We start from the raw sequence: 14,817 nt of genomic DNA, 5'->3' as shown, positions 1-14,817 counted from the left end.
ATGATTTGATACAAACTTTAAGTTTTCTGATATATATAAACAAGGTAGAGAGATTCACAGAGCATATATAAAAAAGTGGTCTTAACAATTTTGTGAAATGAAAACACTATTGTTGTCGGCCACATCGAAGAGACGTCTCCTCATCCATTTTTTTTTAAAAAAGCGCACGCCAAGGAGCAGTGAGTAAACAGAACAACAACAAAAGCAGTTAGATTACGCGCGCGCGCGCACACACACACTATATGTATGCCTTTTAATAATCGTATCAACAAATTTTATACCTATTTTTGTTAATAAAACCTAAAAACTGGACTATATGATTAGGTTTGGTTTTTCACTCCACTGCTTGCTTCAATAACAATGGAGTTTGAAGTATGAAATGCTCCAACTCCACCATTCCATTTTCCACTCTATAATAAAATAAACATGTATTTACTCTCTTTTTTTTGAACAACAAACATGTATTTACTCTATAAATAGATGAATCATTTTATATTTGTTATTTTTCCATTTTTCATTCTAAAAATAAAGTAGGATTAAAGCAAATTCAACTTTCATTACGCAGTTATTCCATATTGAAAAAAAAACGGAGTTTACATCCAAGACGCTCTTAGGCCCTCTGAATTCACATTTTGATATGCAGAGAGATGCATTTGGTTCAAGGGCATATGTTACACCCATGAGTCCAAAAGAAAGGCAGAGAAAGAAAGCAAAAGAAAGACATGAATTACTTGAAGCAAGAAAAAGTTGACCTGGTAACTATGTTTATTTTACAAAAGAAGAGAAAGTGATAAAGGTTGATGACATATACGACGATGGTTTACAATATTTTTATCTACATACAATCGAAAAAAAAACAATCGGATTCCAAGGTGCTACATATATTATTTATAAATGCTTGCTTCATCACTAAAAAACAGAAAAAACAAACACGCAACGAACCAGAAGAAAGAAGAATGTTTATATCTTCATTTATGGTCGTGTTCTGAAATCTACACATCGTATACAGGCATACGTTCCTCAATCAGGACACGACATATCGGACACTTCTTGCATTTCTCACAGCACGTGCTGCAAACCACAAAACACAACATAACAAAATGGTCTCAAAATGAATTAAGTAAAATATAAAAATTAGCAAAATCATAATATAAACCATTTGGTTTTACCTGCAGAGGACGTGATGTCTACAAGGGAGTAGAACCACGTTGATGGGATCTTCAAAGCAAACTCTGCACAGAATCTTCTCCTGCAAATTCCAAGATTTAAATCGTTACTACCATCCAAGATTGGCTAATAAACAGAAAAATCTTGGAAAGAATGAGTGTTTTGTATTTACGTTTTGAAGCTTTTCGTACTCTTGCTGGCTATAAGTGGTGATATCTGTTTGCTCACTCAACGCAGCTTGTAGTCTCCATATCTGTTTTAAAAGAGATTCCACAACTTTGCATAGTTTCACAAATGTTTTTAAAATGACTTTTAAAAGTTCTCTTACCTCTTCAACAAGATCAGACTTTGGCATCTTCTTCACAACCTCCGGTGAGAATGTGTTGTATCTGAAAACAAATCACAGCCAAACGTAAGTGTATAAGTCAAAAGAGCCCCACAGATTTGTTAGATGAGAGAGCAGCTTTACCCGGTGGCTTCTCCAGAGTAGAGCCTAGCTTGTTCCTCTCGACTTCCTTCATCGATAGACCACCAGCCAAGTAATCTGTTTATTTACAGATATGACAATGATTAATGTTTATTTTGTTATCACCAGAAGATTCACCATTAGCTGACTTACCTTGCACCATGTTGAAAGAATCCCAAGAACTCACGAGCTGATGAAGTAGCAGTAAAGTATCTTCCATAAGAACCACCACCACTAGTTATCAACAAAACAGACTTCTCCACCAACCTATATGTAGCAAACAGCACCCCAGCTCCTTGCAGCAAGAAAAGAGGCACAAACAGAACTAAAATAGGAATGTTTTTAGCAGAAGGAGGCGTTCCCTGGAGATTAGATTCAAATAGAGAATTAGGAATGTTTCAAAGCTATGGATTTGTTTCTGTAACTGTAGTACTGTACCTCTAAGCGCATGAAAAGGATAATCTGAAAGGTGATGAAAGGGATCTTCATTACATGTCCACCAATATCTTGGAGACCGCAAATTCTATTACTGTGCTGATTCTCTTCGTCGGCGGTCACAACTAAACCTCTGTTCCAGTCCAGGTATCTCACTACCATTGAAGATGAGCTAGGTTCCGGTACGTGTGTATACCTATGGATTGACTGGTTGCTCCATTTTGTACAGACGAGAAACGCAAAACACTCTGCTATTCTGTAAGATTGACAACGAGTTTGAAGATTGTTAATGCTTCTATAGTTCACAAGGACTTGAAGAAGGAAAATAGTTTTACCCGAAGTTTATAAATAAGTCCCACCATCCCAAGGCAGCTACATCACCTACACAAGGCTCCAGAGATAAAAGATTTTAGAAACAAATGAAATAGATTGAGACTTGGCAGCACTAACAAACTTTTGTAACAAACAGCAATGCCAAGAACACCTTAAGGTTATATCATTAACTAGAAAGAAAAAAATAGTAAGCTAGATGTGCAAACATACCACATAATTTAAGAAGAGTGAAGGTTGTGGCGGCGATGAAGAAAACCATTGATATGGAAACCCAAAAGTGCTACAAAACAAATTCACACTGTGTCAGAAGACTCAGAACCAACCTGCAGAAACATATAGGCAAGGTTTCGATAGAGAAGAAGCCAACTTACAGGGAGTGTTTCCCATATGGCTTCATCACTCATGGTTTCTTCATCTCCAGGCATGAGTGTCCTACACATTCTGCAGGAAGAAGTTCCATGTCAGTAATCATCTCCAAGGACAGAAGGTAAACAAGATGTGAAAGCAATATTTTTTTTAAAAATCACACGTTGCACACTGGAGAAGGGGTGAAACATAACCAAACCTTAAAACGTTGATAGAATACCTGACATTATCTACCAATATCGCTACCTCAAACGCAAGCAACGGTAAGAATACAATCTTCAAATCAACAACTGCAACACACACACACACACAATCCAAACATAAGCCGCTGATTAATGAATACTATTAAGTAATGGAAAAGTACCGTATTGATCTTCAAGATGAACACAGAGGAGGATCTCAAAAGCAACAAGAAGTGGCGTGGCCATGACAGAATGAAAAGGAGCCCACTGCCACAAAACCACAACTTTATAAAGTGATGCTAAACAAAGAGTAAAACATGATTAATCAAAAACATGTCATACATGCCGATCATGAGGCATAGATGGAGCAGGCAGAGAGAATCTACCGCGAGCAATCACCGCATGAAACAGCCACAACGGTGTAAATATAAACCTGCAAACAAACAAAACAAAGCCATCAAGACTTTAACTTTAGACATCACTAAAACACACAAAGATCAAAACTTTATATCCTCTACACAAACTACACTTAGTCAAAACTCAATTACGAGAAGAATCATCAAAACCCATCAAACTGATTCAGAGAATTATCCCAATTTTGGTAAATACCAAAAGAGAAGTCAAAGGAGAAAGAAACTGACCACCACGAACGAGAGACGACATGATCAAGCTTGAGAGCGAGAAGAAGGGTGAAGGAGAAGAGCAAGCCATGAGCAAGAACAGCTTGAAACGACTTCCAAACTCTTCTCCAGCTCATTACTCTTCTCTGCACCAACATTTTCTAACAACCCTAAAGTCACTCAGAGAGACCCAAGCTCGAAATTGAAGATCTGATTGTCTGAAATTTGAGATTTTTTCGCGGAAAATTTGAAGAAGACAAAACACAGAAGAGAAGAGAGGAAAAGGATTTTGTTCTTGGAGGAAAGAGACAGTTTTTTCTCGACTCGTACAAAGGCTGAGTTTCCACGCCAAAGCAGATGACAATAAGAGTGTTTTACGATAGTGCCCTTTTTCTTTTTGCCTGCGACTGTGGAAAACAGAGAGGGGTAATTCGGGAAACGTAATGATTAGATTTATATTAAGGTTACAACTATTATTATTGGTTCTATAGTATGTTTCTTTGTTAAAAACAGTGGAGGTGACATGTCATTAGAAGTTTTGTCTTTATTCCCTAATATTCAAATTTCACTCACATGCGTAAACCAAAATAATCATGTTTTTTTTTTATCTTTAATTTGTAAGATATTGTTAATACATCAATGGATAGCAAAACCAATCAGCTGCGGCTTTTATTTTTAACTATTAAAAAATAAGAATTCTGTATTTATTATTTAAAATGAAAATTAAATTAAATTAAATTTAAGCTAAAATAGGTACTGTATGAAGTTTTATTTCTTGTATGTTGTAAAGAAAAATCAATATAAGCGTAACTAAGATATTAAATGCTACAACTGTTCAATATTTTTTGTGAGAAGAGAAGTACACAAGTCTTTTCTCTCATTCCTCAATTAAAATATCAACGTCTTGTCGTGCAAGTAAACAATTCTTGGTTAGAGATTCTTTTCTGATAAGATTGTTGGCGGTTGACAAACACCAATGGTTTGGTTTAATATGCGAAAGTAAAGAAGGGCGTAAACAGTGTTTAACGAAACAGGTAGCATCTACGATAGTCGTAGTCTTGCTTATTTAAAGTTTGCCTTGTTTGCGCAAGCCAACATAAACACACTCATCAACAAATTAGGTTGTAATACTTTTGTAACAGTTTTCTCGAGCTAAACTAGAAACGTTTGACATAAAAATTCCGCAAAGTTCTTTTTGTTTGTTTGTTTTAATAAAGTAATTGCAGAGTCACAACATAAAAATATTTGAATTTTTTCGGGAAATTTATTAATCAAAAAGTAAAAAATAACACTCGAGATGTTTGAAAAAGTAAGATGAAGTTTTTTTTTTTTTTTTTTGAACACAACAACTTATATTAAATCAAACCATGAAAGTAATCATGTGGTGAGTGCAGCATTACAAAGGGCTGATTTAACAAGTAGATCAGCCTCCGAGTTTAGGGATCGAGAAATAAAAGACAAAGTGCAAAAATCAAACAAGGAAGATAGAAGTTCGATGTCGCAGACTAATCCGTAGAGTTCGACCGGTGATGACTTCGAACAGATTGCTCTCACGAGCACTTGACAGTCTGAAAAGACACAGACTCTGGTGTATCCCAGTGAAAGGGCATGTGAAAGGGCCAGACGAATCGCTAATGCTTCGCCAGTAAGGGCAGAAGCGGTGTTGTCGAAGCATTTAGACCCATGCTGAGTACTCTGGCGGGTTGAGTCTTTAAAGATCCACCCGCATCCAGTAGCGCCATCAGAAGCTCTCCATGCTGCATCCGTAAAAACAGAGACACAGTTAGCTTCTGCATTTAACGTTGGAATTATCAGGTTGGGTTGACGGGGTGCCTTCATTGCTGTGGGTTGCGCCAGCCACCATTCTCTTGCACTTGTGATCGAGAGGGACAAGACCTCAGCCACTGAGAGGACCTTGTTCTCAAAAATCAGCTTGTTCCTTGATGTCCATAGGCACCAGCATATCCAAGGGAAGATGGGTTGTGAAACACCCGTTGGTGGTAGGCAGATGGTTCTCATTCCCGACAGTAACGCCTCGCTCAAAGACGAGAACTGATCAGGGTCAAAACCGTACTGGAAGGGAGCGTCAGTCCACACTTGCTTGGCGAAAGGGCAGGTAAGTATCAGATGATCTGCTGTTTCTCGCTCTCCACACCTTGGGCAGGTAACAGATGAACCGCATCCTCGTTTCTCCAAGTTCGCACCAAGCGGCAGAGCCCCCTGCATCAGTTTCCACATGAATAATTTGATTTTCGGGAGACACTGAGAGGCCCAAACCTTCTTACTCCACTCGAGAGCTGGTAGCGGGGATCCTCCGTTTTCAAGTAGATAATTATACTTTACAGCAGTAGTGTACCCTGATTTTGTAGTATATCTACCATCTTTGTTAGGTATCCAAACAAATTCATCAGGAGCTCCTAGAATACTTGGGGTGATGCTTGTAATGCATGAAGCTAAGGAAGGGAAGAGGTCTTTAATCTTTGCAACATTCCAATCATTAGTCCCTCTAGTCAATAGGTCCGAGACCATGAGGTCGCGATCCATTTCCTTCGGTGGACCTACTGGTGTGCCCGTATTGTTACTCAAAATCCAACGATCCTTCCAGACTCGGGTTGAGTTTCCGTCTCCTACAGCTTTTCCCAGTTGGGTGATCAGTAAATCCCGGCCCTTAAGTACACTTCTCCAGCCGTGAGACGCATTTGACGTTGGTAACACATCTAAAAAGCTGCTGTTCTGGCAATATCTTCCCAGGAGCACGCGTGAGAGTAGACAGTTGGGGGCTGTGACGATTCGCCAGGCTTGTTTGGCTAGAAGGGCGACGTTGAACAACTGTATGTCTCTTATCCCCAACCCTCCCAAGAGTTTTGGCAGCGTTATTTTACTCCATGCTATCCAGCATATCTTCTTTTGATCAGCCGCATCCCACCAGAATCTTGTAAATGCGGATTGGATCCTCTTGCATAGACTTAGCGGGAGAAGGAAACAAGAGCTAGCGTGTGTGGGGATGGCCGATAAGACTGCCTTAATCATGACGAGCTTACCCGCTGGAGAGAGTAGCCGTGAGGAGTAACTATTGGCTTTAACTCGAATTCGATCGACAATAGATGTGAATAAGTCTTTCTTCCTCCGGCCAAAAAGTTCGGGAAGGCCAAGATACTTGCCTGTTCCGCCTTCTTTGACAATCCCAAGGAAAGATTTGACACGAGATCGTGTCTCCTGAGGCGTTTTTGTCGCAAAGGTGATGGAAGATTTGGTGGCATTTATCTTCTGTCCCGAGGCTTGTTCATAGCTGCGGAGGATATTAATCAGGGCCGTGCAGCTATCCTGGTCTGTCTTGAGAAAGAACATGGTGTCGTCTGCGAACAGTAGATGATTTATCTTTGGCCCACGTCGACCTGCGCTGATTCCCTTGAGATGACCGCTTTGCTGAGCCTGGCTGCATAGGCCGGACAAAACTTCACTACAGAGAATGAATAGATACGGGGAGAGCGGATCCCCTTGTCTAATTCCTCTAGTGGGGAAATTTTTTCCATGAGCCGAGTCGTCGAGCAAGAAGGAGTAAGACACCGTGCTACAACACTTGATAATGAGCTCTGTCCAAGAAGCAGAGAAACCCATCCGTAGCAACACTTTGCGGATAAATGACCACTCAAGCCGATCGTATGCTTTGCTCATGTCCGTTTTGACGGCCATGGCACAATTTTTAACAGCTCCCGATTGCTTCAGAAAGTGCAGAAGCTCATGCGTAATGAGGACATTATCCGTAATTAATCTCTCCGAGACAAAGGCAGATTGATTTTCGGATATAAGGCTCTGGAGGACCGGTTTTAAGCGCAGAGAGATCAACTTAGAGATGATCTTGTAGGTGACGTTGCAGAGTGCAATAGGACGATATTCAGCAACCCGCTTAGATGTTGTTACCAAAGTAAGATGAAGTTAAAAGCTATACTAACAAGGTGATGATGGATTACTACGTATTTCCACATTGATGAAGATTTACTTCATTAATCCATACCATAAATAAAAATTTGAAGTGTTATTTAAAAAAGAAAGGTTTAAGTGTGGTTTTTTTGTTTTCCACTTGATGACCAGTGGGCTTCGTTTGGGCTTTTGATATTTCCGAATACTTTTTCTTTTTGGAGCAAAAGATTTCCCCATACATTTTTTCATAAAATTAGAATGGATCAAAATTTAAACAAAAGTCTGGTTTCAAATACACTATACACAAATGTCCTTTTTCCCTCTCAATGCAATGGTTAATGATACATTAATTTTGTGGGATTCAAAGACCACTTGGGTCCTGATTACAAATCTCCATAAAATTGTTAAACCCTTGTAAGTATTGGGTTTGAATCGTTTGATGAAATAAAATTAAACAAAGTCGAAGGTCATGTCTACAAACAGCCAAAAGAGGAGTCACTACTAGACAGTTAATATGGCCGTCACTTGGGTAAAAATGTTAAAGACAAATGAAATGCCAGTTAGGGTACGATAGTACGTACCAAACATCATAATAATTAATAACGTCTTACGTACTTCACTTCATGATGCAATCTTACACAAATACGAAGTCGATTACGTAATCTCCTCGTCATGACCAATCACAGTCACATAGCATCTGTCGATCATGCATAAAAGATGATATCTAAATATCATTTAGTCATCCTTAAGTACTTCTCATTAATGGAAGTTTCAATACACCGATGAATATGTAAATGTAATATTCTATTCAGAAGATCGTCTCCTTTTTTTTTTGCTTTTGTTTTGTAACTAGTTTACGCCTTCGTAGAGTTGAGAAACATCAAACACGTGGGTTATTTTTCGGTTTTTTGTGTGTTTTAAGTATAATTCCCCAACGTTGGTTGTTAATGAAAAACAGATATAATATGTTAATTCTTTGCACGAAAAGATTGAACAAGAGACACGTAAATACACAAGGCAAAAGAGTCAGAGAGGCATCAACGTACAAAGTCCACAATCCAAATCTTGTCTCTTTTTGTCTAGAATCAGTTAATGACACACATCATCTTTGGTACGTTTCCTGTTCTTCTTCAGTGTCTCTTTTTGGTTGCACTTCAACAATTGCAACAAAAGAAAACCCTCCAAAATAAAACTCAAACCCCACGGAGAAATGTTGCAAAACCCATGCATCATCTTTTGGCGGATACATATTTAGGTGAGGAAAATAATCATATAGCCAACTCTCAACGAAACAAGCAGAGAAAGTACATTTAGAACCAAACAAAGCGCCAAGGGATACAAATATCTCACGTTATACATACACACACAAACACACATATCCATAGTATAACGTGACAAACATACATTCATTTCCATAGAACACACACGTAAATACGCAACTAAAAATTGATTACCTGTGATGTTGTTGTTCGAGGATGGTAATAGTGTTGTGACTACTCATTCTCTGTCTCTTAGCATTCCCAGAAGAAGACGTTTCCTCAACGTTGCTCTTGTCCATCACCGCCTTCAAAGCTTCCTCTATCGTCCCTATACAATACTCTTCCATCTCCTCCTCGCCTGAACTCTCGTCTCCCGTGACAAACAAAACGTTCTTGACTCGTCCACCTACGGTCGTTATCTCCGCTTTGAGCGTTTTGAGACGCATCGCTTTCAATGTTTTGATCATGTCCGGCAATAGATCCGACCTGTCTTCGCAGCAAAGCGACGCTTTAATCACGAATCTGCCATCTCCGGTTTCTTCCTCCTCCGTGAAAGCTACAGTTAACTCATCGTTCTCCGTTGGAACCAAGTTTGTCTCCGAGATCACCGAAGTCTCTTTCTTCAACTCCTTCACGTGTTGAATCACTTCCGCTAGTAACGACGCTTTATCAGTCTGCATAATGCATACCAAAAAAGATAAACATGAGATAATCACAAACATAAATTTGTTATTATCGAGGAGAACATCATGTGGTCGACGAAGTGATGATTTGGTTTGCTTTTATTCTTTTTGAGCGACGCCGTTTGTTTCTCTTTATTACATCAACTAAGCATGAAGCGACATCGACGTTCCATATATTCCCACACTTTTTATTTATTTTACAGTTCCTGACTGATTCTTTCCTCGGGAATATAACAAATACCTAGAAGTTTCATGATTCAAGAGAAAACCTTTGAATAACTTAGTTCCTTTTATAAAACCTAAATGTTAAAAGTAAATAAAAAAGAGACAAAATGTGACATGAACTTTCATGTCACAGCTGCTATGTTTGTCCATTTCAACTCTCCGTTGTTTGTAATATTCTTTTTATATTACTTTTTACGTTTTGCATCTTAATGGTGTGTCATGGTCATGATCATGAATGTGTAATCTATGAGAAAATTTGAAGTAACAAAAAAGTTGTGACTTACTTTAGTGGTGTTTGGTAATATGCTACGGAGCTTAGCAAGATGATTGTTGATCCTCTCTCTACGTCTTCTCTCGGCTTCACTGTGACTCTTTGAAGCAGCCAAAGCTTTGGCATCCATGATCTCTTGTGCTGTCATCTTCCCTAACTCAGCTTGTAATCCGAAAGGGCCTGACCCGGCTTGCACTACGGGACCTAAAGCTTCGGACAAGATCCGAAGCTGTTCGTGATGATGATGTGTTGCTGGCGTGGCTCCACCAAAACCCTCGTACCCAAACTGTAGCCCCTGATGATGAGCTCGACTTCTATGGAAAAAACTCCCGTAGAAAGATGCTGGAGAGGGAGGAGGAAACGGATCGAACGGTGGTTGGACCAAAGTAGGCCATATTGGGGAAACGGAATCTTGAGAGAAGATAGTGGATCCGGATCCGACGTTATTACTTGGACCTCCGAAAGATTCGGATTGAGAAGGATCTTGGTGATGATTAGGGGAGATAAGTTGGTGGAAGAAGAGGTCACTTTGGTAATTTCCTATGTTGTTCATGGCTCCTGAACTTTCTACTTCTTCTTTCTTTGCGCACATCACTAGTTTCTATGAAGACATAAAAGTCTCCATCTTTCTACTCTCTTTCTCCTCTTCCTCTCTCTCTCTCTCTCTCTCTCTCTCTCTCTCTCTCTCTCTATCTCTATATATATTTATATTTTATATTTATGTATGTGTGTTTGTAATAGTACGGAAAGCTGGTTAAAAGAAGGTAGGAGTTTAGAGAGTTAAAAAGAGACAAAAGCTTGCTTTCAAATGCAGATTTGTGTAGGAGCACTTATATTGTTCCAAAAATATATATAGAGTTTGCAACTTGTATGTTGTGTTGTGGTGGAATTATTAAAAAAGCAAAAAGGTTAATGGGTTTAAGTTTCTTTAGATTATCCATCTCTTTAACCTACGCATGTAGATCTAACACTTCATTGTCGATATAATTTGTATAAGAAAAACAGTTTATATCTTTACTTGCACAGGTACCTAACAAATGGGTTGGAATGATTATTAAAAACTCTATGTGTAGTAGACCACTAAACTTAGTTATTACTTTTTTTATTTATGATTTCAGGTAATGACATGTCTATGATATTAGCTAAACTAATGTTTGAGAGAAGAGTGTTGATAGAAAAAAAAAATCTTTGAGTCTACATATTTTTTTCTTCTGAATATGCAAATGGACCGTAAACAAAAACTCATATCGTATGAATGTCTATGAATAATGTGTTGTAGTTTTGCACAGCAGGTAGATCAAACTCAAAATATATTAGTGTTTTTAAGTTTGTTACCTTATCACTCGACCACAAGGTCCCATACATTATTACTTGGGTTGTGTAGGCACATAACATGTTGTAGAAAAGTTGTCCAAAAATGTTTGTAGAATAGTGTTCTGTCTTTTTTCATTGATTATAACCGTAATACAAATGACTAGCAATCGGTTTACTATTGATTTAAAACGACGTTATTACAAAATACGCGATCGTTCAAAATTAATATTAAGCAAAATAGATCATTACATTTGATATTCTCCAAGATGGCATAAAATATGACCTTTACATCATCAAATCGTCTACATTTGATACTGAGAATGAGGTTTTGATTGAGCTGGAAATATTTAAGGCTATTCTTATTACTCTGTTAGAATATACGCAAGCTAATTTATTTAGAACCACCACATGATCTAGGACAATTTATCTTTTGTCTTATCTAATTATATTTTCCATAAGCCTTTAAGTAAAAATATATTTCCATCAGATATATATCGAGAATAGTGATAAACAAACATAAAAAAGGAGAACCCAAATTTTATTAGAACTTGGGATTTTTTTTTTTAAACGAAAAATGAGAGGCTTGAATGAAATTTAAGTTTATATGCATTAAGATTCAATTTTCATAGTAGAAAACATGAACTTCTAGGCGTCTAGCTATGTAAATTTGTTTGTCTTTTCATTGTTTCATATCTATGTATATTTAGATTATCACTACAAGAAAACGTATCTTTACCGAGGAAGTTTAACGAGGAAAAATATTCCTCGTAAAAAAACGTTGATTTTGCGAGGAAATTACGTTGAGAAAGAAAAGCATCGTTATTTCGTCGTAAGGTAACGACAAAAAAAATTCGTCGTAAAGACGATGTAAACTGACGTGGCTTTTACGAGGAAATAGTTTTTCCTCGTAAAAGCCACGTAAATTTCGCGAGTACTTTACGACGAAATATTTTACGTGTACTTAACGAGGAAATTTTGAATCCACCAACTTGGTAGGTGGCTCACGTTTTTTTTTTGGCCATACAATTAATTTTCGTCGTAATTTCATAGTAAAATTACAACTACCAGATTCGAAATTTTCTATAAATATGGATGTTGGAACATCATTTTAAACACACCAACAACAAAAAACGTGAAAGAAAAAAAAATGGCTGGCTCTGGGACTATTTACGAGTTGCGGAATTGGATGTATATGCATAGAGATGCTAACGGGAGAGTGACGAAAGAATACCTTGCGGGGCTGGAGACATTTATGCACCAAGCAGATTCAACACCGCTCGCCCAAGAAAGTGGTAAGATGTTCTGTCCTTGTCGGAAATGCAACAATTCGAAATTGGCAAACCGTGAAAATGTTTGGAAGCATTTAATAAATAGAGGTTTCACGCCAAATTACTATATCTGGTTTCAACATGGGGAAGGTTATAATTATGATCAGAATGAAGCTAGTAGTAGTAATAGCAATTTTCAGGAAGAACCGGTTAATCATCATTTGCATAATGAACATAGTTACCATCAGGAGGAGATGGTAGATTATGATAGGGTTCATGATATGGTAGCTGATGCATTCGTAGCTCATGATGAAGATGAAGAACCTAATATAGATGCAAAAAAGTTTTACGGAATGTTAAACGCGGCGAATCAACCACTTTACAGTGGTTGTAGAGAAGGTCTCTCTAAATTGTCGTTGGCTGCTAGAATGATGAATATTAAAACTGATCACAATCTACCTGAAAGTTGCATGAACGAATGGGCGGACTTGTTTAAAGAGTATTTGCCGGAAGACAATGTGTCTGCTGATTCTTATTATGAGATTCAGAAATTAGTTTATAGTCTTGGGTTGCCTTCGGAGATGATAGATGTCTGCATCGACAACTGCATGATCTATTAGGGAGATGATGAGAAGCTAGAAGTATGTCGATTCTGCAAGAAGCCACGATTCAAACCGCAAGGACGGGGACGTAATAGGGTACCGTACCAAAGGATGTGGTACCTACCAATTACAGACAGATTGAAAAGATTGTATCAATCAGAGCAGACTGCTGCAAAGATGAGATGGCATGCCGAGCATACTCAGACGGATGGTGAGATGACTCATCCATCAGATGCAAGAGCCTGGAAACATTTCAACAAAGTACATCCGGATTTTGCTAGCAATAGCCGGAATGTGTATCTCAGATTATGCACAGATGGATTTAGTCCGTTCGGAATGTCAGGGAGACAATATTCATTGTGGCCAGTCTTTCTTACGCCATACAACCTGCCACCGGAGATGTGCATGCAACGGGAGTTGCTATTCTTGACGATATTGATACCTGGTCCGAACCATCCAAAAAGGTCCATGGATGTTTTCCTACAACCACTGATAAAAGAGTTGAAGGATTTGTGGTCAACAGGGGTGAGGACGTATGACTGTTCAACGAAGACGAATTTTACGATGCGAGCTATGCTTTTGTGGACCATAAGTGACTTTCCTGCATATGGGATGTTGTCTGGATGGACTACACATGGAAGATTAGCTTGTCCATATTGTAATGGAACGACAGATGCGTTTCAACTGAAGAATGGTAGGAAGACAAGTTGGTTTGATTGTCATCGTCGATTTCTTCCCATTGGCCATCCTTACCGAAGAAACAAGAATTTGTTTAGGCACAAAAGGGTTGTGAGAGACACTTCTCCACCATATCTAACTGGAGAACAAATTGAAGCACAAATCGACTACTACGGAGCTAACGAAACAGTTCGTTGGGGTGGTAATTGGCATGTCCCTCGTAATATGCCTGATTCTTACGGTGTTCATCACAACTGGCACAAGAAGAGTATATTTTGGGAGTTGCCATATTGGAAGGATCTTCTTCTGCGACACAACCTCGATGTGATGCATATAGAGAAGAATTTCTTTGAGAACATCATGAATACAATATTGAATGTCCCAGGGAAGACAAAAGACAACATAAAATCGAGGTTAGACTTGCCGGATATTTGCTCAAGAAGCGAGTTACATATTAAAAGCAATGGACAAGTTCCTGTTCCGATATTCAGACTGTCTTCAGAAAAAAAGTCGGTGTTGTTCAACTGGGTGGCATCAGAAGTGAAGTTCCCCGATGGGTATGTTTCAAATCTCTCTAGATGTGTTGAAAAGGGTCAAAAGTTCTCTGGGATGAAGAGTCATGATTGTCATGTCTTTATGCAACGACTACTGCCCTTTGCATTTGCGGAGCTACTTCCAACAAACGTACATGAAGCACTTGCAGGTTCGTAGTGTTTTATATCACAATAATTTTATAACGGTCTAGTTTTCAAAATAATATACGACTAACAATGTGTTTAATTGTTTTTGGAATATAAAAGGCATTGGAGCATTTTTCAGGGATCTGAGCACACGCACTCTTAAAGAAGAAGTTGTAGAACAGCTTCAGGAGAACATTCCCATCTTATTGTGCAACTTGGAGAAGATATTTCCTCCTGGATTTTTTGACGTCATGGAGCATCTAGCTGTCCACCTCCCATATGAAGCATTGCTTCGTGGACCTGTACATTACGGATGGATGTATCAGTATGAGCGAGCCATGAAATAT

At 38.5% G+C, this 14,817-nt stretch overlaps 2 protein-coding genes across 5 annotated transcripts; both read right to left on the bottom strand.

The window, feature by feature from the left end:
* Positions 1-788: 788 nt before the first annotated feature.
* BNAA07G27450D lies at positions 789-3,908 on the bottom strand. Of its 4 annotated transcripts, none has more exons than XM_013793884.3 (14): positions 3,591-3,905; positions 3,292-3,382; positions 3,132-3,216; positions 2,967-3,057; positions 2,773-2,842; positions 2,612-2,681; positions 2,404-2,449; positions 2,072-2,324; positions 1,787-1,995; positions 1,637-1,711; positions 1,496-1,556; positions 1,340-1,420; positions 1,170-1,249; positions 789-1,071 (listed from the first exon to the last, which is right to left on the bottom strand). In XM_013793884.3, the coding sequence occupies exons 1-14, from the start codon at positions 3,725-3,727 to the stop codon at positions 993-995; spliced, it is 1,428 nt and encodes a 475-aa protein (XP_013649338.1). In that variant the 5' UTR covers positions 3,728-3,905; the 3' UTR covers positions 789-992. The 4 variants fall into 4 exon arrangements, with proteins under 4 accessions (XP_013649338.1, XP_013649339.1, XP_048592001.1 ...); XM_013793885.3 differs by having other exon boundaries at positions 2,988-3,057; positions 3,591-3,904; XM_048736044.1 differs by having other exon boundaries at positions 1,340-1,556; positions 3,591-3,908.
* A 4,838-nt stretch (positions 3,909-8,746) lies between these two features.
* On the bottom strand, positions 8,747-10,745 carry LOC106354041 (transcription factor bHLH30). The gene is made up of 2 exons (XM_013793883.3): positions 9,942-10,745; positions 8,747-9,423 (listed from the first exon to the last, which is right to left on the bottom strand). The coding sequence occupies exons 1-2, from the start codon at positions 10,518-10,520 to the stop codon at positions 8,941-8,943; spliced, it is 1,062 nt and encodes a 353-aa protein (XP_013649337.1). The 5' UTR covers positions 10,521-10,745; the 3' UTR covers positions 8,747-8,940.
* Between the last annotated feature and the right edge of the window lie 4,072 nt (positions 10,746-14,817).

This window comes from Brassica napus, chromosome A7 (assembly GCF_020379485.1).
Source record: "Brassica napus cultivar Da-Ae chromosome A7, Da-Ae, whole genome shotgun sequence".
Taxonomy (NCBI): domain Eukaryota; kingdom Viridiplantae; phylum Streptophyta; class Magnoliopsida; order Brassicales; family Brassicaceae; genus Brassica; species Brassica napus.
Note: the sequence above shows the minus strand (reverse complement) of the source record. Positions and strands in the feature narration are given on the sequence as shown.